The following is a 23,896-nucleotide window of genomic DNA, read 5'->3' on the forward strand; positions in this document are numbered from 1 at the left end:
CTGTGCTGTGGCAGTTAGCCATCACTCGATAAAACAGGACGGCCGTGGGTTTGGAATAGTTTCGCCAGGTAGAGATTAAAGCAGGGTCAGATACTGATCAAGGCCTCCCTTGGTTTCTGACAGATTTTCTGCACAAAAGCAAAGGCCTGCCTTTTGATTCTTAGGTGTTTACAGGGCAATCTTTGGGATCACAGGACCTCTGTGGGACCCCATCTCTACCACTTAAAAGCTGTGTCTTCCTGGGCAAGCCACTTGTTCCTCTAAACCCTGGCTTCTGCTTTTTGTTTTGTTGTTGCTCTTTACTGTGTAGCCTAAGCTGGTCTTGAACTTTTGATCCACTTGTATTAGTCTCCGAAGCACTGGCACGACAGGGATGTGCCATCACACCTCAGCCTCAGGCTCTATCCACTCCAGGCAGAGAAGTACAGCTACTGGCCACGCGGCTTGGAGGTGAGGACACCTTAGCTGCTGGTCGTGGATCAGGACTGGTTCTCTGTCAAGGTCTAACTATAAGGGCTTCTCTCTGGGGATAGATACAGAGGGGAAGCAGTATAGGGAGATCAATCCACTCAGTCGGGGAGACCAATGACATGATTTGTAGTGACCAGATAACCCTCTGGCCTGAATCAATGGCTCAGACAGAGCATTGTGTGCCCTTGGCTCCACGCTGCAGGCTCCCAGCCTCTTATACTGGTGCTGTGCCTTGCTTATGTCTGCACTGACATCACTGGGGAGGGATGCTTGCGCATCCCCCCCCCCCCGTGTCATCTGTTCTGGGTGAGTGCTGAGTCATTTTGAATCTCACTTCTGTCTTCCAAGTTATTGCCCCCCCTTCCCCGGAGTCTAATTGACTACTAACTGCAAGTGTTACAAGTACCTTCTCCGTTCCTCGTCATTTAACATCTGGGACTCTGGGAATCTAGGTGGGGAACGAACATCTCTAAATCCCCAGGTGATATGACTGAGAGGTGTGTGGGTGGTTGAGAGAGTCTGCAACCTGGAGGTGCTCACTAAACCTCTCTTAAGGACACAGTCGGTGCTGGATTCAGGGATAGACTTGTGAGGGTCTAAGGTACAAGGATCTGGGCACACACAGCCGTGCCAGAGACAGCACTGGGAGGGAGGGTCTCCCAGGCACAGGGCTGACACATGAGTAGGTTTAGCCCCCTGGAGGTAGAGTGGGATCCTTCCTCCTCTGAAGTCACTTCGTTACTGCCTGCCTGTTGTTTATGAGGTCAAGGCTGCCCAGCTCTCCTGATGACAACTTTAATGCCATTCAGAAAGGATTAAGGCCTTAAACACTCTCTCTCTCTCTCTCTCTTTCTCTCTCTCTCTCTCTCTCTCCACTTGAGCCCAGCTGTCAGGCTGAAGAGCCAAAGAGGCAAAGCTCCACCAGGCAGTAGTAAAGTTGGAGGCATCGCGCACAGGAGAACTGGCGTTCAGAGGCCGGGCTGCAGCTACCTTCCCTGGAGAACCCGCCCTTCTGTTCATCTCATTCGTCCCACCTCCCCACATCAGGCACAGACTTCTCCCAACAGGAGAATCCACTACCTCCTAGGCCAAACTGCCCTGTCCTCAGAGGGCCAATCAAGGGATCCATGGCTGCTCTGTGTAAAAAAAAAAAAAAAAGAAAAAGAAAAAAAAAAAGCTCCCTCTGGGTTCAGATGTGGCTTGGCCAAAGAGCTGCCTGGCTTCATCCATACCACGGGTGTCCCTTTGCACGGTAGAAGGAAGCTGTTGTCTCATGTGTGGCTCCCGTCAACAGCAGGCAGCTCTCAATAGCTCTGTCTACAAGCTTGATGGGACCATAAGGATCAAGGAATTTCCCCAGGCTCCCACAGCTAGAGCACGGTAATTCGATGGCAGGAATTCTCTCAGTAGTCCTATCCCAAATCATGAGCTCTGCCCCAAAATACACCTCCCTGTCTGTGGGAAATCTGCCTGGAGGACAATCCAGAACCAGGAGCCTTGAAGAGGCTCAGGAAGCCAGGGCTTGCACCAGCCACGGGATCTCCTCTGACCTGCCCGCAGGAGGCTCACCATGGGGCCCACCAGCCTACCTGCCACAACACCAGCCGCATAGACAAGCCCGATTCGGGTGGCTCCATGCACCATCTCCAGCGGCACCCCCACCAGCAGCTGCAGCACCACATTGAGTCCTAGGTGCTCTACCCTGTGACAGACACATTCGTTAACTCACCTGGCAAATGCTGTGGGCCAAGATACTGGGGAGCCGGGAGGGTGCAAGACACCTTCTCCGCCTCTGAGCAGTTCAGGGGCTGGGGAGGAGATGATTGTCATGGGAAGAATTCCGTCCAGCTGAGACAGAACACACATCAGGGACCTGGTGGTGACAGGTACAGTCTGTCTCTGCAGCAGTGACAGGGACTAGCCATGCCCAGGACCTAGCAGCTCGAGGGGTTAACATGGGTGATGCCAAGGCTCAGAGAGTGACAGTGAGTGGCTTAAAGGTCACAGCCCAGGTGTCTGACCAGCTTGAGATGTGACATTCACCACTCTGGGCTCGCTCTGGTCTTTCACTGTACCCACAAACACTACGGAGCTGGAGATCAAATATTGATGTGGGAGTGATTTCTTATTAATAAAGAAACTGCCTAGACCCATTTGATAGGCCAACCCTTAGGTAGGCGGAGTAAACAGAACGGAATGCTGGGAGAAAGAAGCTGAGTCAGAGAGTCACCATGATTCTCCCACTCCAGGCAGATGCAGGTTAAGATCATTCCTGGTAAGCCAGCTCGTGGGCTACATAGATTATAATAAATGGGCTAGTCCAGGTGCGAGAGCTAGCCTAGAAGAGGCTAGATAGAAATGGGCCAAGCGGTGTTTAAAAGAATACAGTTTCCGTGTAATTATTTCGAGTATAAAGCTAGCCGGGTGGCGGGAAGCAGCCCCGCGCCCCTCCTTATTACTACAAAAGATGATTTCAAAACACCCCGAAGCATTGGAGGCCTCTTGCAGCTTAGCACCATTGTCTCTTAAAATCTTACAGAGGGAAGCTTTTCTTCCTGGTGTAAGAAGGGACCCAGCCACTCTTCTCACTCCAAATTTTCAGGGCTAGGAGAGGGGACCCAGACTTCTTCCCCTGGAACAGACCACGATGGGAAATAAGAAGTTCTAATAAATTAGAGCTTTACTCGGCTTGTGGGAGCAACCACACACACAAATTATGAACAACTCTTGTGGCTAGTTGGCTGGTCACATGACCCTTTTTGCTCTGGCCTCTAGGAAGCACAGAACATTTCAACTTACCCCTGGGACGCACACAGACCCATACTGTGAAATGTGTGTGCCAATCCATTGCTGGCTTTAGCAGCCTCCTTTGTTTCTCCTTCTCACACACAGCTACTGACAGTATGTTTGGTATTGGGTGACTTTCAAGAGGCTATCTCAAATCTGCATCTAAGTCAATAAAAATAAACCAAAAACTTAATTCCAGGGTTTAGGGCACAGTTTTGGGGCACTTGCCTAGTATTCCAAAGACCCTAAGTCTAATCCCCAACACTGTAAATAAAAAAATTTGTTTGAAACTATGCATGTGTAAATGTATATATAAAATGTGTTTTTATATATAATATGTAATAATTCCACCCCAGGTAAGCAGGCCACTCACTCTTCTGCAGGTTCTGTGGGAAGACATACTCACCCTGCATGCATAAAGATGTATGTCACATAGCGCCAAGCCTGTGCACGGAGCTGCGGGTGGTAAACCAGAGAGTTCTTCAGGTACCGAGGGTGCGTCACCTGCAGCACAAACTGATCCAGTAGAACCCCGTTGTACAGGAAAAGGGCAACCTAGACGAAGCACAGAGCGGAGGCCAGTTACGAAGCACAAGACTGCTCAGGACGGTGTTCCTGACCGGCACTGGGGATAAGACAGGAGACTGTCACCCCACCTGAATGAAAGGTGCCCATAGCCAGGACCCATTTATCAGAAAGCATCCCTCCCTCTGTTTCTGAGATACTCTCGTGTAATGGGGTCATGTGATCTCTTTGTCTCTGCTTCCCTGGTGGGCATGATTTTAAACCGTAATTCTAGTAAGCCCTCATTCTCCCACTTCATACAGGTTGATTTCTTTTCTTTTTTTTCTCTTTTAAATTTATTTATTATGTATACAACATTCTGCTTCCCATACACCAGAAGAAGGCGCCAGATCTCATTACAGATGGTTGTGAGCCATCATGTGGTTGCTGGGAATTGAACTCAGGACCTCTGGAAGAGCAGACAGTGCTCTTAACCTCTGAGCCATCTCTCCAGCCCAGGTTGATTTCTTAAAAACAAAACAAAACAAAAAAAAAAACCACTGCGGTAGAATAGACATAAAATTTAGTGCCTCTAAATTTTTGTTGTTTTATTTTTTTCAGACAAGGTTTCTCTGTAGCTATGGCTGTCCTGAAACTTGCTCTGTAGATCAGGCTGGCCTCAGACTCAGAGATCTGCCTGCCTCTGCCTCCCGAGTGCTGGGATTAAAGACATGTGCCACCACCGCCTGGCTTTCCTTTTCTTTTTATGACACAAGGTTGGCCTAGAATCACTATACAGTCCATACTGTCTGCTAATTCACAATCCTCCTGCCTCAGCATCCCAAGAGCTAGAATCACAGAAACACCCTACACTGCTGAACAGAACTAGGCATTTCCATTCTATGTATCTGCCTCTCTTTGACCACAGTCTTCTGTCAGTGGGAACTTGGAATGCTGCCATCTTTTTGCTATTGCAAATATCTCTAAGAACAAGGTGGACAAGTAGCTCCTCTGTTCACTGCTTTTATTTACTTATTTATTTATCTATCTATTTATTTATTTGGTTTGAGACAGGGTTTGTGTAACAGTCCTGGCTGTTCTGGAACTCGCTTTCTACACCAGGCTGGCCTCAAACTCACTGAGATCCACCTGCCTCTGCCTCCCAGCTGCTGCTGGGATAAAAGGTGAGCACCATCACCGCCTGGTTTAGTGCATGGTAATTTTAAAGTTAAAATTTTAAAGTAATTATTATTTGATGTTGACAAGGTGGAGCACTCCTTTAGTTCCAGCACTTGAGAGGAAGAGGCAGGAGGATCTCTGTGAGTCTCAGGCCAACCTGGTCTAGAGAGTAAGTTTCAGGACAGCCAGGGTTACATAGAGAAGGCACCTCAAAACAAAACAAGTTATTATTTTATGTGCACTAGTGTTTTGGTTGCATTCATGTCTATGCACCACACATGTGCCCGGTGCTCAAGGAGGCCAGAAGAGGGTATCAGATACCTCAGAGCTGGAGTTACAGATAGTTGTGAGCCACCATGTGGCTCCTGGGAATCAGAGGAAGAGCAGCCAGTGCTCTTAACCACTGAGCTGACTCTCCAGCCCCATGCTTCATCTTCTGAAGAGGACCAATTTTTCTAATGGTTAGACTATTCCACACTCCCATCAGCATCTGCAGTTTCTTCTTATCTCCACCTATATACCAAGTATGTTGATTTTTTCAGATAACTCCGTACATCTGTTCAGGGCCTAGCAGGGTATTTACTTTGCTGATCTCTCTGGAACTCAATGTGTAATGAATCTCTATGCTCCTGTGCTCCTAATCAGAGCATGTGCAAAGCTGTTTAAGAATGTATGAGGGGTGCTGGAGAGATGGCTCAGAGGTTAAGAGCATTGCCTGCTCTTCCAAAGGTCCTGAGTTCAATTCCCAGCAACCACATGGTGGCTCACAACCATCTATAATGAGATCTGGTGCCCTCTTCTGGCATGCAGGCAGGCATGGAAGGAATGTTGTATACATAATAAATAAATAAATATTTAAAAAAAAAGAATGTATGAGGGCACTGGGCAATGGCGATACATGCCTTTAATCCCAGCATTCAGAGACAAGTGGATCTCTGTGAGTTCGAAGCCAGCCTAGTCTACAAAGTGAGTTCCAAGACAGCCAGGGCTGTTACACAGATCAGCCCCTGTCTCAAAAAAACAAAAAACAAAACAAATAAGAAAGTTTGGGATTCTAGGCTGGGCTACTACAGTGCAGAAATCCAGGAGGGTAGGGTTTTCTCTTCCAAACACAATGGCCCTGAATTTGCTCTTTGGTTTCTCCTCTTCCCACCAGCTGTGGTTTCTGTAGTGTTGCTGGCGTTAGACGTGGCTGACAGCTCCATGTTCCTTCATTTTCTATCTGTTATGGCATCAAAGACTCCGATTACTAGCGCTCTATGGAAAACAGAAGCCCTGGGCTCCAAGGGAGTTAAGTAAGCTGTTTGAGTATCTTCCTTTCGTTCCCATATATGGCTCAAATTCATACAGCTGTAGAATTTTAAAATCTGAGCCAATCTGGACACAAACACTGGCTCCTTTTGACCACCTTAGGCAAATTATTAGAATTCTCTAGCCCTCAGTTTCCACGTCTGAAAATGGGTACCAATAACTATACTGCACAGGGTCACGAGTTTAAAAGTGACACTGCAGCTGTCTTCCTAGCAGAGACAGGGGGATTGTAGTTCTGAGGGTAGTGGAGTAAAGAGTGAGACCCTTTCTTTTCTTTTTTTCTTTCCTTCCTTCCTCCCTTCTTCCCTTCCTTCCTTCGTTTCTGTTTTTTGAGGCAGGGTTTCTCTGTATTGCCCTGGCTGTCCTGGAACTTGCTCTGTAGACCAGGCTGGCCTCGGACTCAGAAAACCGCCTGCCTCTGCCTCGAGAGATTCAAGGTGTGTGCTACTATGCCCTGCAAGAAAGAGACCCTTTCTTAAAAGAACAACAAAATGGGCTGCAAGTACTTATATACACTCAGGCACACACACACACACACACACACACACACACACACACACCACACACACTCACAAAAACCAAAATAAATTAATTAAACACAATCGGGCTGGAGAGATGCCTCTGCAATTGACAGCACTTGTTGCTCTTGCAAGGGACTCATGCTCAGTCCCTAACACCCACACGGCAGCTTACAACCATCTGTAGCTACAGCTCCAGGGAATGGAATACCTTCCTTTGACCTCTGTGAACATTACATGCATGTGGTGCAGACATACTCATTCATATAAAGTAAAAACATCTAATAAAAAAATATTCAGCCAGGCATGGTGGTGCACACCTTTAATCCGAGCACTTGGGAAGCAGAGGCGGGCGGATCTCTGTGATGGGAGGCAGAGGCGGGCGGATCTCTGTGATGGGAGGTAGAGGCGGGCGGATCTCTGTGATGGGAGGCAGGGGCGGGCGGATCTCTGTGATGGGAGGCAGGGGCGGGCGGATCTCTGTGATGGGAGGCAGAGGCGGGCGGATCTCTGTGATGGGAGGCAGAGGCGGGCGGATCTCTGTGATGGGAGGCAGAGGCGGGCGGATCTCTGTCAGCTTGAGGACAACATGGACTACAGAGCAAGTTCTAGGACATCCAGGGCTTCACAGAGAAACCCTGTCGCAAATAATTAAAAAGGATATTTTTTAAACTGTGGAGGCGGGGGCACAGATGGTCCGGGGGTAAAGGCCCTTGCCGGCACCTGAGCTCAGCCCTAGAGTCTAGACCGTTGGAGAACGGACTCCTGCAAGTTGTCTTCTCACCTACACATGGAGACCACACATGCCCTCTCCTCACACACAAAGCAAGTGAACAATAAATAAATGTAATCTAAAACTTAAAAATGACAAAATAACGATAGCAAACACTCAAGTTTAACATAAAGGAAAAGCTCAAGGACCAGCACGCAATCAGGGAAGGAAGCAATAATTAAGGTCAAACTGGGTGTTCTGAACCGAACCTGGACCAGCTTAGCCTATCAAAGGAAGCTGCTCGGGCAGCTCGGAATAGAGGCCAGAGACAGTGTGCTTGTCTAACATGCATGAAGCCTAGGTCTCTCTCTCTCTCTCTCTCTCTCACACACACACACACACACACACACACACACACACACACACATACACACTCACACACGCGCACAGCTGTTCTTCCTACATAACGCCATGCAGGTGTCCTGGCAACAGGCACAGCTTCCAAGGTATCTCATTATTGTTGATCCTCAAATAGAAGTTAATAAACAGTCCCACTCAGTAGGCACTGGAAGAACACATCTAAGAAAATCTCAGAAAAAACACCACGCAACATGTGCTTGGGCAAAACCATAACAACAAACAGATCTCTATGTGCAGAACAGAGAGGGGTAGATTTTTGCTTGCTTTGTTTTTTAAAGTTTCTTAGAAATATTTTATCTTTTTTTGGCGGGGGGGAGGGTTGAGACAGGATATATATATATATATATATAAATATATATAAATAAATGTAATCTAAAACTTAAAAACATTTATTTATATATATATATATATATATATATATATATATATATATATATATAGCCTTGAGTGTCCAGGAACTCACTCTGTAGACCAGGCTGGCCTCAAATTCAGAGATCCACCTGCCCCTACCTTCCGAGTCCTGGGATTAAAGGTGTGTGCCACCATGCCTGGCTAAAATATTTTTATTATTTCTGTGGATGTTTTGCCTGCGTGCATATTTGTGTACCACGTGCATGCCTGATGCCATCCAGAGGCCTGAAGAGGATGCTAGGTCCCCTGGAACTGGAGGTACAGACAGCTATGAGCTGCCATCTGGCTGCTGGGAATCAATCTCTGGTCTCTGGAAGAGCAGCCAATGCTCTCACCCACCAAGCCATCTCCATTACTGTTTTTTGAACCAGATCTCCTTCTGTAGCGCAGCCTTGTCTTGAATTCATGGTGATCCTTTGTGGGATTCCAAGTATGAGTAACCGAGCCCAGACAGACCAATTATTTCTGATTTAGGAAAAAAAAAGATGCCATGAAACCGAATGACCAGGGCAGCTGAGGAAGCAGGAGTATCATGAGACCTCCTGCAGAGGCAGTAATCAGTAACTGGCCTTGGAGGAGAAGCAGCCAGAGAGACTGGAAACAACCAGAGACTGGAAGCGCAAAAGGGAAGCCAGGCATCTCTTCAGGAGCCAGAGGTGGGGTGGGCTATTGGGGTTCCTGTTGAACTGAGGACTGAGTTCCATCACACAAGGCAAAACACCAAAGGAACTCCTGGGGAGTCCCTTGTCTGTGCAGGGCTCATTTTTGCACAATAGGGTGACTAGGAGGGCTGCTCTTCCAGAGGACCCCAGTTCAATCCCCAGAACCCATATTAGAGGTTCACAACTGCCAACAAGATCCAGGGGGTCCGAGGTTTTCTTCTCACTCAAAAGCTCACACACATGCATGCACACACACACACACACACTCACAAGCTCACACACAGGCATGCACACACACATACACACTCACAAGCTCACACACAGGCATGCACACACACACACACACAAGCTCACACACAGACATGCACACACACAACACACACTCACAAGCTCACACACAGGCATGCACTCACAAGCTCACACACAGGAATGCACACACACTCACAAACAAGCTCACACACAGGCATGCAGACACCACACACTCACAAGCTCACACACTGGCGTGCACAGACACACACACACTCACAAGCCCACACATAGGCATGCACATAGACACACACTCACACACACTCACACACACAGACACACTCACACACACACAGACACACACACACACTCACAAGCTCACACATGCACAGCACACACACACAAATAATAAAATGAAAAAAATTTAAAGGAATGACTGTTGGTTGAAATTATTTGTTTTTAAGAAGCACTAGCCTGTGAATTTTTTAAACAATGTATGGCAGATTCCCTAAAGAGAGAATGTTCTATAAAAACTTCATTTTCTTGTTCACAAACACTCCCTCCCAGAGGTAAGCATGTGTTTCTGTGTTCAAGAAGCACCCCAGCCATCCTCTTCCTCTGTGGAGGTGTCCTTGCCCATGGCCTGGGAAAGCTCTGGTGGCCCCTGCTTTACAGTCTGCAAATGAAGTCTCAAGGGGATAACAACTATTGTTCTAGCCTTCCAGGAGAGGAATTTACATAAATTGGCTTTATTGAGTTTGTCTGGCTAAATCCCCAAATCCTTGAGTTTGTCACATTGTTTTGCTGTTTTGAACGGGGAAGAAATATGGAGATTTTGCTGCAGGTTGCCTCAAGTAATCTTCGCCTGGGAGTGCTCACTAAAAGCGCTTCAGCTAGGCAACTGGGTTCCCTAGCAAGGCTCTGACTTGCAGAACGACTGCTATTTGATTTGCAGCTTTCCCCCTCAAACCTTCGACCTCCTCTCCCCATGCAACCCCATGTTTAGAAAGCCCCGCCCCCAGCTCCACCCTGGTCCTTGCCTCCAGCAGGGTGACTGTGATCATGAACCAGGGCGGGGGGCAGCAGGTGTAGCTGTCGTAGTACCACTTGCGATCAATCTCTCGGGGCAGGGTCTCGTAGGCCACGTGGCGGATGAGCCGCTGGGAGAGGCTCAGCCCCTTCTCCTCCAGCAGGGCCTTGCTGCTCAGCCTGCGGTTGCCCTGAAGGATGGCCTGGCGGAAGCTGTTGGAACGCTTGTTGCTCATCTGCACAGGAAACGGGGTGAGGAGAGGGTCAGAGTCAGGGCCTCAGGGAGCACTGCACCTACACCTCAGCTTGCGTGCTCGCTGGAGCAATTCTTCTCTGAGCTCTGGGCAGCATTCCAGGAATGCCACCGTGTTGACCTCTGACCTCACAGCTCATCTCCATTAGAAAAGAACTCTGAACATTCCTTCTGCCGAATAGGAAACTGAGGTACAGAGAGTACCTAAGAAGACACAGGTTCAAACCCAGGCCTATATTTATACAGACCTCCTACCCACTCATCCCTGATCCTCTGATCCCTTGTGTTACATGGGAGACGGTGGTGCTCAGGACCAGGAAATCAGCAGTCACAGTTCAGAGCAACAGTGGCCATGGGAACACACAGTTCTCCAGTGTGTCTCCAGGTGATCAGCAAGGGCTTTCCTGAAGGAGGGGATGGCCAGGTGAGGGCCGGGGTGAGTGAGCATCCCAGGCACGCCAGCTTGGGAAGGTGCAAGCAGGTCTTTGTCAGCCAGCTGTCAGAAGTTGTCAGGATCAGAACCCGATGTCATGGAAGCCATGGCACCTGAATGTTTCCTGGCATGTATGATACTTAGTGAGCCTAGGGCCTCATCCAAGACCAGCTCCTACCCTCAGCAATCCAGGCCTGGTCCCCAAAGATCTGCTTCATCTAGCAGTTAGCGGGACTTCTAGCCCCTGGAAGCTTCTGCCACCCTTGCTATTTTCCCGGATCATACTGTAAATTATTCCAAGGGAGAGTAGGCCAAAAGACCCAGACCTCCTGGCCCAAGGGCTCATAGCTACTGCATGTTTCATAGCTATTGGCATGTAATCACTGATGTACTTCTCAGACCAGAGACCCTGCAGAAGATAATCCAGCCAGACCCAAAAGCAAGATCCAGTCAGGACTAGCAAGGCGAATGGAGCCAGAGCAGGGCACAGGAGTCTGAGCCTCTTTCTGGAGGGCACCTGGAAGAATCCAGGATCAGACAAGGCCACTTAGCGGGAGCCTCCCCTGCAGAGTCATCTCCTAACCTTGAGTCTTGCTTCTCCCGGTTCCCCGCGTGGCTTTAAGCCAGCCTCCCCTGGCTGGTTGGCCTCAGTGAACCCCTCTAGCCATTGCCACCCCCAGGTGAGGGTAATTTGTTCTGCGTGGGCTGGTAAGTCATGCAGTGAGGTTTCCCAGCAGAAGAACATTAGGAGACAACAGAAACTTGCAAATACAGTCTTTTATCCTATTTGGTCCTGGCGGAAACCCTACATGCACCATTAGATTCATTTTACAAATGGGCAAAGAGAAGCATAGAGCGGCCAGCAAAGGCAGAGGGAGGGCTCAGGCTCGAGGTGCCCTCTTTACATGAATGCAGGCTGGAAGTGATTGCTCCAGCTCAGAGTCTGAGCATAAAAATGTGACATCAGCATGACGACATCATGTCACGAACTCACTCAGAGGAACGGAACCTGGCAGGAGAGAAACACCTTGCGTGGGCCTTGAGATTGGGCAGGCAAAGTCTGAGCCAGGCTTCCCGTCTGCTTCCCGATGAGGCTGATGACACTTCTGAGGCCCAGTCTGTGAACTGCTGCTGTCTGAGCTCACCTTGGCCCAGGCTTCCAGGTCCGCTCCCTGGGTCTGCTAGAATAGTGGATACTATTCTACCCCTGAGTGTCTCTAGCAGTTCCTTGTAAACTCACACGTCCACCGATGGGGAGCAACCTGCAGCTGAGAGGCCACCGACGCTGCTATTGTCTGGGCAGTCACGTCACAGAGAGTTAAGATGGGACGGTGACAGCAGGCTTCCCTGGCCCTGCCTGAGGCCTTTGGTGTCTACAATATAGGGAACTTCGCTGCATTCTTTCTCCTCGGTGGGGGGCATGAAGAGGTAGGAAGGCCTCATCGATGGGGAAACAAGCAGACATCCAGCCTTGTAGTCACCTTAGTCGTTCATGGAACTTCTACTGATGTCCCTCATGGGGGTGGAGAAATGCAGCTTGCCTAAGTTACCCAAAGCCCAGTGTAACCACCCGTGGCCGCCTCTGAAAGAAGAGCATCAATCCCCAGGGAGGAGAGGAGGGCATCCCTACCAAAGATAACCAGTAGGACTCATGAATCATGGTCCCTCCCACAAACAGGAGCAATCACCGTCAGTTCTAAGAGCTCGGGCCTCCAGCTATGCTATAACTAACAGACAACCACGTTTTGGAATTTATTTTATTTTGTTTGTTTTCATTTTTGATTTGAGATAGGGTCTCAGTGTGTATCTCTGGCTGACCTGGAACTCACTATGTAGACCAGGCTGGCCTCAAACTCACAGAGATCTGTCTGGACTTGTCTGCCTCTGCTGGGGTTAAAGGCGTGCGCCACCACATCCAGCCTTTTGGAACTTATTAACTTAGCAGGACCATGAGCTGCCATCAACCCAAAGGTTAAGAGTCATTGGACAACATCTGAGGTTTGTGCGAGTGCGTGCATGCATGCATGCATGTGTGTGTGCATGTGCGTGCGTGCGTGCATGCGTGTGTGCATGCGTGTGTGTGTGTATGTGTGAGAGAGCGTGCATCTAAAGCCTATTGAAAAGAGACCTCCATCTTGTTTATCCCATTTTTCTGAAGTTTTCACTTAATGTGTTTCTAAAAATGCCTTGACTTATAACTTCCTTTGTTCTATTATTACTATAAAAACCTCCATGTAACTTCACCCTTGAAACATGTATTTGAGGAGACCCAATGTATGTTTCAGGCCATGGTCACACTGCCCCAGAACAAACCATGCCTACTCTGTGGATGTGAGAGTGGTTTCCCTCGGGGGCTGTGGTGTCTTCTCACCTGTTGAAGCTGTGGCTGTTCAAATGCTGTCCGCTGAGACACCCCTTGGCCTAAAGCTACCTCCAGTGTCTAAGGTCCTCCCCATCCAGAATGCTCACCAGGTTGACAAAGTCCTGGTAGCAGATCTGCCCGTCTGCATGGCTGTCAGCGAGAGCTAGCAGCACCTCCTTTTTGTGTGGGTCCAACTTAGAGCTGTGGCTCTCCAGGAGGCTCCGGAATTTTCCTGTGCTGATGTAGCCGGTGCTCCCGGGGTCAAACTGAGGGTGAAACACAGAAAGCAGCAGAGTCAGTGGGTACCACCCCAGGGCAGATGTGGAGCCCAGACCTCCCGCCCTCCCACAGGGGCTGTGGGGACATTTCTAAGGACACAGTCAGGATGACCCGGTCCAACTGCCTTCTGAGGAGAAGCAACCCGAGACAGGGAGGAAGAAAGCCCCGCTCCTGAACTCCCCTGTGGTCTTTTATTTTGTTTCTTTGAGACAGTTCAGGCTCGGCTGGAGCTGAACGTAACCTCCCTGTGGGGCATGTGTACTATGTCCGGCTGATAGCGCTTTTAGTTTTTCGAGACAGGGTTTCTCTGTGTAGCCCTGGCTGTCCTGAACTCACAGAGACCCGTCTGCCTCTGCCTCCTGAGTGCTGGGATTAAAGGTGTGCGACACCACCGTCAGCTGGTACCCTTTCCAAGGGTACTGGTGCTCTGCCACCTAGCTACAGCTCTTCCCAAGTTTCTCCTTCCACTTCCTCCTAACTGTGGGAAGGAAAGCAGGAATGGAGTTCTGTAAGTGGAGGAGACAAAGGACAGGGAAAGAGAGACCTGAGCATCCCCAGCGCAGGATGGGCCGTCCCAGGGTCCTTCCTACTCACACCCCATGGGTGGCCAACTTACCGAAGACACGCTCTCTGTTGTTTTGTTTTGGGGGTAGGGGTAGGGGTGTGCTTCTGCATTTGTGTGGGCACATGTGCATTTTACACCATTCTCTTTAACCTCCTGAAGCTCCCTGCGCCCTGGACAGCAGCCAGGCTTCCCGCCCAACCTGTCTTAGCTACTTCTGCTTCATCCCAGGGCTGTAACTCCTCCAAGGAGTGCCTCCTGTCAGGCGTCTCTCTTACAGGCCTTCAACTGAGATTTGCTGGATGAATAAATGAGATGTTCAGATGAACAGACAGGTACTAATTTTCCATGAGAAGCCCCTTCGGATTAGTGAGGAAAGGCCTTTATCCCTCTTTGCTCCTTCCCGACAGGGCTCACCCTGCCAGAAAATGACACCCCATCTCTTGTGGTACCAAATGCACTCTGGTCAAGGGGGCTCCTGATCCCGGACTCTGGTGTGTACCTGGAAATGCTGCCGTGGGTTGCGTAGGGGAAAGGCAACGGGATGCAGGGGATACAGCTGATACAGCTACGGTGCTAAAGAATCCCTGCGCCTGGTACTCAGTCTTGGATGGGAGGCACTAAATGGCAATGGGCCCTGGGAAGGTACAGGGGCGAAGTTGGAAGGCCAAACCCATGCTGCCCCTTTCTCTGGATAAGGTTAACAAAGGCTGTTTGGAAAACACTAAGCAGTGTTACTAGACAGTCTGAGACTGATGGCCACAAGTCACGGTCACTTCAGCTCCCCCAGAACCGTTTAGGAGAAAGCTCTGAGGAGGTCCATGCTCAGGTTAGACCCTTCACCCCAGCACCGGGTGCACATGACACCCATTTCCTTATCATCAAGGATATCAGGAAACTCAAAAGGTTCATCAAGACTAAGAATGCCAGGGCCAACGAAAGGGCTCAGTAGTTAACAATCCTTGCTAATAGCAAGCCTGACAACCCGAGTTCCATCCCTGGAGGGAAGAGTGAACTGACTCCCAAAAGCTAGCCTCCTCAGCTGTCCACACAAGCCCTCCCCCGCCCCCAGAGAATAATAGTAGTAATCATAATAACAAAAGATTTTTATTTGTTTTTGAGACAGGGTATCTCTGTGTAGCCCTGGCTGTCCTGGGACTCACTCTGTAGACCAGGCTGGTACCAAGCTCACAGAGCTCTGCCTATCTCTGCCTCCCAAGCGCTGGGACTAAAGGTGTGTGATATCACACCTCCCTCATAATAGATTAAAAAATATTAATCAGGGCCAAGGTGCTGGCTCAGCAGGTAAAGGCACTTGCAATTAAGCCCGATGACCTGAGTTCAATGCCCAGGACCAATAGCAAAATTAACTCCCATAGGTTGTCCTCGAACCTGCACACTTGTGTTGTTTTTGTGACACACCGACATTATACCCACATCCACACTCTAAATGTAATTTTTAAAAGAAAAGTAATAACACCTAATATCTGCCATATTTTCATGGCCAAACACTGTTTAGTGTACTTTATGTACAGAATTTCTTCTTTTTAAAGATCAATTTATTTTTGATTTTATATGTATGAATTTTTGCCTGCATGTATATCTGTGTACCACATGTGTTCCTGGTCACTGTGGAGGCCAGAAGAGGGGGTTGGGTCCTCTGGAACTGGAGTTAAGGACAGTTGTGAGCTGCCTGTGGGTGCTGGGAGAGCAACAAGTATTTCTTGTTTGTTTGTTTTGGCTTGTTTTGTTTTCCAAAACTGGGTTTCTCTGTAGTTTTGGAGCCTGTCCTGGAACTAGCTCTTGTAAACCAGGCTGGACTTGAACTCACAGATCTGCCTGTCTCTGCCTCCCAAGCGCATTAAAAGTGTGCGCCACCAGTGCCCGGTGCAACAAGTGCTCTTAACCAAGGAGAAGCAGGACTCCAGAAACCCATGGTTCTCCCCAAACAGCTTTTTTTTTTTTTTACAGTAGGAAACGGGGCTAAACAGAGCTAGTCTGGCCTCCTTGCTGCTCAGATGTGGAAACTGAGCAGAGAGAGGGGAGAGGAGGGAGAACCGAGGGAAGGTTGAAATGCTAACAGCCGGCAGGGCTTTGGTGCACAAGACCACTATCCTAATCCACATGGGGACCCTTTAGCCTGGCCCTGACTGTGTTCATGCCACGTTGACCTCAGGACTGGGTTGTAGGTCCTGGGAAGATGTCTGCTGGGTCCTGTAGGGGTCAAGGTTTCCCTGCATATCAGGGGACCTCCTCAGCCTCATGAGGGGAGGAAGGAGGAAGCCCAGTGGCTTTGCCCATGCTGGGAGCACAGCCCACAGTCCCTTCCCAGGGGCCTCCTCAGGGCTGCCTATAGAAGAAGATGAAGTAGGGGGCTGGGATCAGGCCCCAGACAAAGAGCCACCTGCTCTCCTCCTCCCCTTACCCCTGCAGGGCTCCCTGCTGTTGTCCTAGTGACAAGGGGCTGCCCTGTGGCTCCCCAGGCCTCCTAGCCCCCAACACATTACAGGCTCTATCTACACTGCAGAGAACACGCTGGAATCTGGCCGAGCCTCCGTTCTCTGCCAAAACTCTACCTTTCATGCCAGGGCTAGATAGGCCAGACAATGGGGGGTCACCACTACCCTAATAATGAGGCCTCCGAGACTCAGGATGAGTGGGGGTGGGGGAGAGCCAGAGCCAGGCTGGCTGCTGAGGGCATGGGCAGAGCTGGCAGTGGGCATAGGGCACCCAGAGGGGTGAAGGTTAAAAGAGACAGGAGGAGGCAGAAGGGGGGAGGGGGAGAGATATCACGTTCAGAAATCAGAAGAGGAAGATCCCACCCTTCAGGAGAAAACTGAGGACTTCTGACTTAAGACTGTGTCCCTCAAGCAAGATGGCAGGGAGCAAGGCCAAAATCACACTCCTGTCTTTACACAGCTCGGCTTTCCTGTCTATTGAGTGGGCTGATGTCTACCTGGGGCAGCCACTAGCTAGCCAGGGGCTATTCCCATCACTTTATTCAAATGGGGGGTCTGTCTCCTTGGTCTGTCTACCTGCCAGCTGCCCTCAGGCTTATAGGGGGTGAGGTCACACTAAGAGTGTGGTGCTACTTTGGTGGGGAGTGCGGGGAGGGGGCAGGCAGAACAAATCCTCCAAACACAACTTCTTGTTAAAAACATGCTAGAGCCCCTGAAGCTGCCCCTCCAAGATCCTGGCCCTGGAATCCCTCTTTGGGGCAGCAGGCTGCTTGCAGGATGAGCTGGGGGGTGGGGAGGGTGGCATGGGCTGGAAGCAGACTGCCAGGGCTAGTAGAGAATGGTCAGTCAGTGCAGCTGGAGGATTGAATATATCAGTGAGGCCGAAGCCTGGCAAAAAGGCAGTAACCAAAGTGGGCCCTGGCCTGCAGGAGAGAGCCCAGTGCTGGACAGAGCTGCACTGGAGGGGTCGACCCACAATCCTGCCCTCCCTCCTCGGCCTTGAAAAGAGCTTCTAGAGGCTCGAAGGAGGCTTTTAATCCCACCAGTGCCCTGCTCATAGGTTGCTAATCTCCTAGGTGGCTCCTCTGCCCAGTCTGAGGCCACACACAGAGGCACACACACACACACACAGAGAGGCACACACGCGCGCGCGCGCACACACACACACACACAGAGGCACACAAGCACGCGTTCTCTCTCTCTCTCTCTCTCTCTCTTTCATCTTTCACCTCCCTCCCTGTGCTTGTTCCTGGGCCACTTAGTCCATTTAGTCTGGGGAAATGGCCCAGCAAATTCTCCATGTGTTTAGGTAGGAGCTCAGCCCCAGCTGCTGTGCTGGGGGGAGGGGCAATTCATCAACTACAGAGCCTCAGTTTCCTCATCCAAGAATGAGTAGGAGGAGCTCTGCCTACTTGTGGGGATGGAAGGGGCCATATCCATCCATGGATATAGAAGCAAGGATGGGCTAGAGAAAGCCATAGCCCATTAAGTCTTTGGGGGAGCGGACCTTCTAGTCCCAGTACCATTGAAGAGTAAATGAGAAGCAAAGTGGGACTAGAACCATTTAGCAAGTTAGAAGGTTAGGAGCTCATCAATCTGGGTTCAGAGAGCTGGAAGGGAAGGCAGGTATAATGGTGAGCCCTCTGATAGTGGCACTTGGGAGGCAGGCAGCAAGATCAGAAGTTCAGGGTCATCCTCTGTGCTTATGTATCAGATTGTCAGATCGAAGCCAACGTGAGTTACGGGAGGCCACTGCCTCAAAAAACAAAACAAAACTCAAAACAAGAATAAACCCCCAAGGTTCTGGAAGGAACCTCAGAGGTTTGCAGAGGACATTGCAGAATGCTAGGGGCTTTGCGGCAGTAGGGAGGGGATTACTAAGGCCCCCTTCCTGTGCCAAGCAGCTCTACACAGAGCCTGTTTGTGTACCAGTCTCCTGATGTATGAGGGGAGTTTGCAAAGTTTCAGGTTCTAAGTCCACTGAACCCTCAGTGCACCATTCACCTTGGCTTCTCTGAGGCCAAACTTGTTCACACCTGTTTTCCAAACACGACTCGCCCTGCCTCCTTTACTCTAAGGTGTCTCGGCTTGGGTGAAAAATTACATGGCCATTCCTCCTTCTACTCATACCTTACAAGAATCTACAAGGCATTTACTATCATGAAAGCTACTTCTCAGGGGCAGGGGCACAGTGGGGAGTCAAGGCACCAAGGGCTAAGCTGCTCAGAGTTTGAACAGGATGGTAATTTGTTTAGATAAATTCATACCCAGGCAGAATAGAGAACCTGGCTCCCTCCCACCACTGGGATATTATGGCTAAAGCGTTCAAAGGATGGCCAGTCCTCCTATCCATCCATCCACCCATCCACCTCACAGGTTTGCTAAGGATCCACTGTGGTCCAGGCAACGCATTCATTATATGGACCACTAAGAGCACAGAGACTAAAAATAGCTAGAGAGACTATCTCAAGGTTAAAGAGTGAACAAGGGCCAATAGAGAAATAATCTGAGGTTCCTCCACGGGGCCCACAGCCCCAGTCCTGCCTTCTCTTGCTTTCCTCAGCCCTGTACAGTGGAACAAAGGATACCTCCTGGTATAGGATCTTCCCAGTGTGCACTTCATGAGACCCTGGGTCCAAGGTCCAGGAGGGTACAGTGGGCTCTGAGTAGGAACAGCAATCCCTTCTCGGGGACGGAAGGCCGTGGAAAAGGCTGGTGATGGGGGTGGAAGGGAGAGGCACAGGTGGAAATCTGGCATTAAACAAAACTCCACTTTCTTTCCCATAGTCAGGAAGCCCTCATAGAAGAACATGACGTAAGCACCCACAGAAAGGGTTCTGCCAGACCCAGTAGTGGAAAAAGCCTGTTTGATTTGATCCAGCCCCTCATTTTCCTAACTCTACCTTATTCGACCACAGCATTTGTTTGTTTGTTTGAGACAGGGTTTCTCTGTGGCTTTGAAGCCTGTCCTGGAACTAGCTCTTGTAGACCAGGCTGCCCTCGAACTTACAGAGCTCCGCCTGCCTCTGCCTTCTGAGTGCTGGGATTAAAGGCTTGCACCACCACCGCCCGGCCACACAGCATTTATTTTTTGACAACAGCACTGTGTAAAACCTTTAGGGACAGTCACAAGCCTACAGTACAATCACGCTTCCCTTCATGAAACCCAGGCAGCTCCTCTGCCTCCACTTCTTGAGTGTCCCAGGCTCTCAGGCAGCTGATATTAGAAGTCTGTGGGACCCGGTCCCAGCTAGAAGGTTGACTGGGGATACCAGGTCCCAAGAGAGGCTGAGAAATCCGCAATTGGCCTCATGGGGCCACCAAGCTGAGCTCTCAGGGACAAAGCCTGCCAGAGCGAGGGGGTTTGCCTGCTCAGCACCCAGGACAGCAGCCCAGCTTTCCCTAGAGGCCAGAAAGCTGCCCCAGGCTTCACAATGTCCCCAGCACTCTCGAAGCAGGAGAGGAGATAGGAACAATTTGCAACTTGCACGGACTGCGTTTCTGGGACAATCATGAGTCTGGCTCCCGGGAAGACCGTCTCCTCCACGAACAAAAGCTGTGAGTACTCAAAATGATCCCAAAGGCAGCACCTGGAGACGACAAGCCAGCTGCCATCCTGTGTACCTCTTGGGTCTGGAACATGGAGCCTGGGTCTGGGTAAGGTCCCATCTCATCCCCAGAGTCTCTTGTCAGTCCAGAAGGAAATGGCCACAGGGCATGTGTACTGAGATAGGGTAAGATGCAGACAGCTGCCCTCCTTGGTAGAGGGGGTCTCCCATCTGCCAGCTCCTTGTTTCATTCCCAGGCCTCTAAGCAGAGCAAATTAATGAGGCTATTGGGGAGTTTCTGGCTCAACAGAGCTGTCCCCACCCAGCAAGCCACAGCCCACCAGGGAACTCTGGGCCATTCATGGATATTTACAACCCCATAAATTAAAAAGTTCAGGCTGCAGCTGGCAAGGTCAGGAGGCTGGTGATGGGAGGGTGGGGGCTTTCTCTTCCACTTTTTCCTTGCAAATGAGGATGCTAATGGGGGGGTGGATGGACGGGGATGGGACCCAACCCTTGTCCTTCCCATGACCTTCTCCCGCTAATTTTTCAAAACACCAACTTTCAGAACACAATTAAGTGTGACTAGTCCCATTTAACAGAGAGAAAAACTGAAGCCCTCAGAGATGTCCCACCTGACCTGAGCCAGGGTAAGCAAGAGGTGCTCAAGCTTCAGTTCAAAGTGGAAGGGAACTGGCTGGTTCTAAGACCAGGTTTTGATCCCTCCTGCTCTCCAGCCTGCCCTCTTGGAGCCCTGTGGACCCCAGTGCTCTCCTCTCTCAGCTGCCACTACAGGAGCAGGGGAGGCAGCTCAGGCCTCAGCAGGCACCAATCCAGACACCAGGCTCCTGAACACCCCTCCTCTCACTTCCCAGGGTGACTGAGTCTAGCAGGCTGGCCAGGGAGGCGGAGGAGGGAAGAGACGGGTGAGACCAGTCTCCTTCTACCAGACTCTGGCACTCTCCACTGGTCAGCCTGCCCCAGAACCCCCCCCGAAGATCTCACCCCCCCAGTTCTTCAGCACCACCCCAAAGCTTCTCCAGAGGCTCATGGACAGCTCTCCCGCCTCTTGCTTGGCCAAGTCACAGGCTGAGGGGAGAATGGGGGCTCTGACTCAGAAGTAACACCTTAAGGGATCGGGAATAGATGAAGTACCTGGACTGACTCATCTGGCCCAGCTTGTCAGGGACACCCAGGGACCAAAGCCGAGTCATAGTCATGAATCCAGAAGCCTCCACGGAGCATCAGGCAGGAGTGGCAGGAGGAGGTGAGATCAGGAGGGGTCCTGACATCTGCCCTGCCCTTTCTCCTCTGCCCAAATCCTGCTCCCTGCCACCTTCCCTAGAAACCCCCCAAAATCCATCTAGTCCCCAGAACAGAGAGAGCTGAACAGTCCGGGAGATGGAAGGAGGTGGGAGGCAGAAGAGAAGCAAGCAGCTGGGATGAAGGAGCCTGGAACAGTCGCTTCACCTCCTGTCTGGTTACAGAAGCCACCCAGAAGCCTTGAGGACAAACAGACCCTCTGCAGAGGCTCCCAATTTGTTCCCTATCTCTGGGGAAGACCTGTCCTCTCCCTCCCTTGTTTCCTCCCCTATAAAGAGGGCACGGAGTCATGCGTGACGGCACACACCTTTAATCCCAGCCCTTGGGAGGGAGAAGTGGTGGCAGGTGGATCATTGTGAGTTCAAAGTCAGCCTGGTCTAGAGAGTTTCAGGCCAGTCAAGACTATACATATACAGTGAGACACTGTCTCATAACAATAACCACAAAAACCACAACAGCCTCACCTCTCAGTTTGCTGAGAGTGTAAGGAAGACGAGAGGACAGGTATGTACACACACCGTGGACACTTGTGTTTGTTTTCTCAAAGGAATTTTACCAATATAGACCTACGCCTGCTTCAGGAAAGCCGGGAGGTGGGGAGGGGTTTGGCACATTCCTGTAATCCCGGCACTCGGGAGGCTGAAGCACATTAAGTTTGAGGCTAACAGGAGCTACATAGCAAGACTTCATCTCAAAAGGGGTGGGGGTGAGCCATGTAGAGACTAATTTTCAAACAAAAATCTCCAAAAAGGGGTTTAGGATTATGTCTGTTTACAGCTCAAGACATACTGACTCCATTCCTATAACAAGACAGTACCCTGGGCCCAATGTCACTACACCGCCCACGAAAGGGACAGTAAGAACTGCCAAAGAGGGAGAGAGGATGCTTGGCCCAGCCCACATGGTGGCTAGACACCTTGTCCTAGCCCTCTACCTTTCACCCTGTAGCACAGACAAGCCAGGTGAGCAGACAGTGCTTGGGCATCAACATGTACCGGGCAGCCTTGTCCGAAGACTCTTTCTGAAAAGTTCAGCAGGGCATGTGGTATCCAGCTTCTATCCTAGGGAGGCAGCCTAGATGGACCAGGAATCCAGACACTTTGATTCAGGCCCTGGATGTACTACATGTCCATATCCATCTGGGAAACAGGACTCACTTCATTATATTCCGTTTTATATATATATGTAACGAACAGTATTTACCTGGTGCTTCCTCCCAGCTATGCCAAGAGCTATGCACACTCCACCCAACCTCCCAACAATTCTGGGTCAGCTATTATTCTACGGTTTCCATGAAAAGTCTCTGGCTTGGAGACGTTGACTGGCTTGCCCACTGTTGCCAAGCTACTGCAGTGTCACCTCTCCACCTGTCTCCATCACTATGCTTGGCACCAACCAAGGAAAGGAGTTTGCAGTACTGGTGGGAAGCACACAGGAACTCAGACACCATCATAACAATACTTTCCTCACCTGCAGAATGAACAGACTGAACAAGATACTTCCATCAACTGTCCGATAACCTAGGGCCCCTGATGGGGCAGGAGCTACCCAGTGGTGGGAAGGAGGGCAGGACACGATCATGGAACCCCATGGTCAAGGGATGCTCCTGGAGAGGACACCTTAGGCCTCAAATAATATACACGGGATTATAGTTTTGCTTTGCTTTTTTTAAGGTTCATAGCAACTGAGCCATCTTTCTAACCCCCGTGGCTTAGTTTGACCTGCCAGTCATTCAAACTTCTGTGGGTCTATCACACACGAGGCAGGACATGAGCCCAGATCTCTTGGCTCAGTAGCTCAACCGCTGAATGTATTTTTGTGAATGGCCAGGGATCAAAGAGTTAATAGAAACATGATCTACCTGGTCACTAGAGTAGGAGAGGGTAGGGATGCGGTACTGGAAGCTACTTGATAAGGAAGTGAGATGCAGAGGCCAAGGGTGGGCTCCAAACCATGGCTTTGTTGTCCTGAGACCCCTACTCTGCTGGCTCCTGTGTTCCAGGGCCACGAACACTGGGACTGTCTCTGGGGAAGGCACTTTTTCTCTGTGGCGCATCTGTAATCCACTCAGCGGTTTCATCCCATCTGAACTTCCTTTCAGCTACCAACGCACCTGCAATACCACCCCCACACCTGCAGGCAGCAAGCAGGGAAACTACAGATGAGGTCAGAACCTGGGTCCCACAGGCTGGGGGACACTGGGAGTAAAAGCAGAAAACGTTTGGGGGGGGTGTCCGAGAGGGTCGCTTACTCGGTTGTTAAAAGCACTTGCTGCCAAGCCTGACAAATTGAGGTCAATCCCCAGAACCCAGCAAATGGATCTGACCTCCACAAGTACACTGTGGTATGCGCATGCCCCCCCACCAATAAATAAACATATAAATCTAAACTTCTAAATTCAACTTTTAAAAATAAAGTGATTTGGGG

At 50.2% G+C, this 23,896-nt stretch overlaps 1 protein-coding gene across 3 annotated transcripts in view; it reads right to left on the minus strand.

Moving 5' to 3' along the window:
* The window catches only part of Rhbdl3 (rhomboid like 3), a 50,302-nt gene that overhangs the window by 19,201 nt on the left and 7,205 nt on the right, over positions 1–23,896 (minus strand). For all 3 annotated transcript variants that reach the window (XM_075991407.1, XM_075991406.1, XM_075991408.1), the window contains 4 exons: positions 13,406–13,564; positions 10,262–10,486; positions 3,665–3,813; positions 2,061–2,173 (listed from right to left, as the gene is read on the minus strand). In XM_075991407.1, the coding sequence (XP_075847522.1) occupies positions 2,061–2,173; positions 3,665–3,813; positions 10,262–10,486; positions 13,406–13,564 (646 nt within the window). The remainder of the gene's footprint in view (positions 1–2,060; positions 2,174–3,664; positions 3,814–10,261; positions 10,487–13,405; positions 13,565–23,896) is intronic.

Source organism: Microtus pennsylvanicus, chromosome 11 (assembly GCF_037038515.1).
Source record: "Microtus pennsylvanicus isolate mMicPen1 chromosome 11, mMicPen1.hap1, whole genome shotgun sequence".
Taxonomy (NCBI): domain Eukaryota; kingdom Metazoa; phylum Chordata; class Mammalia; order Rodentia; family Cricetidae; genus Microtus; species Microtus pennsylvanicus.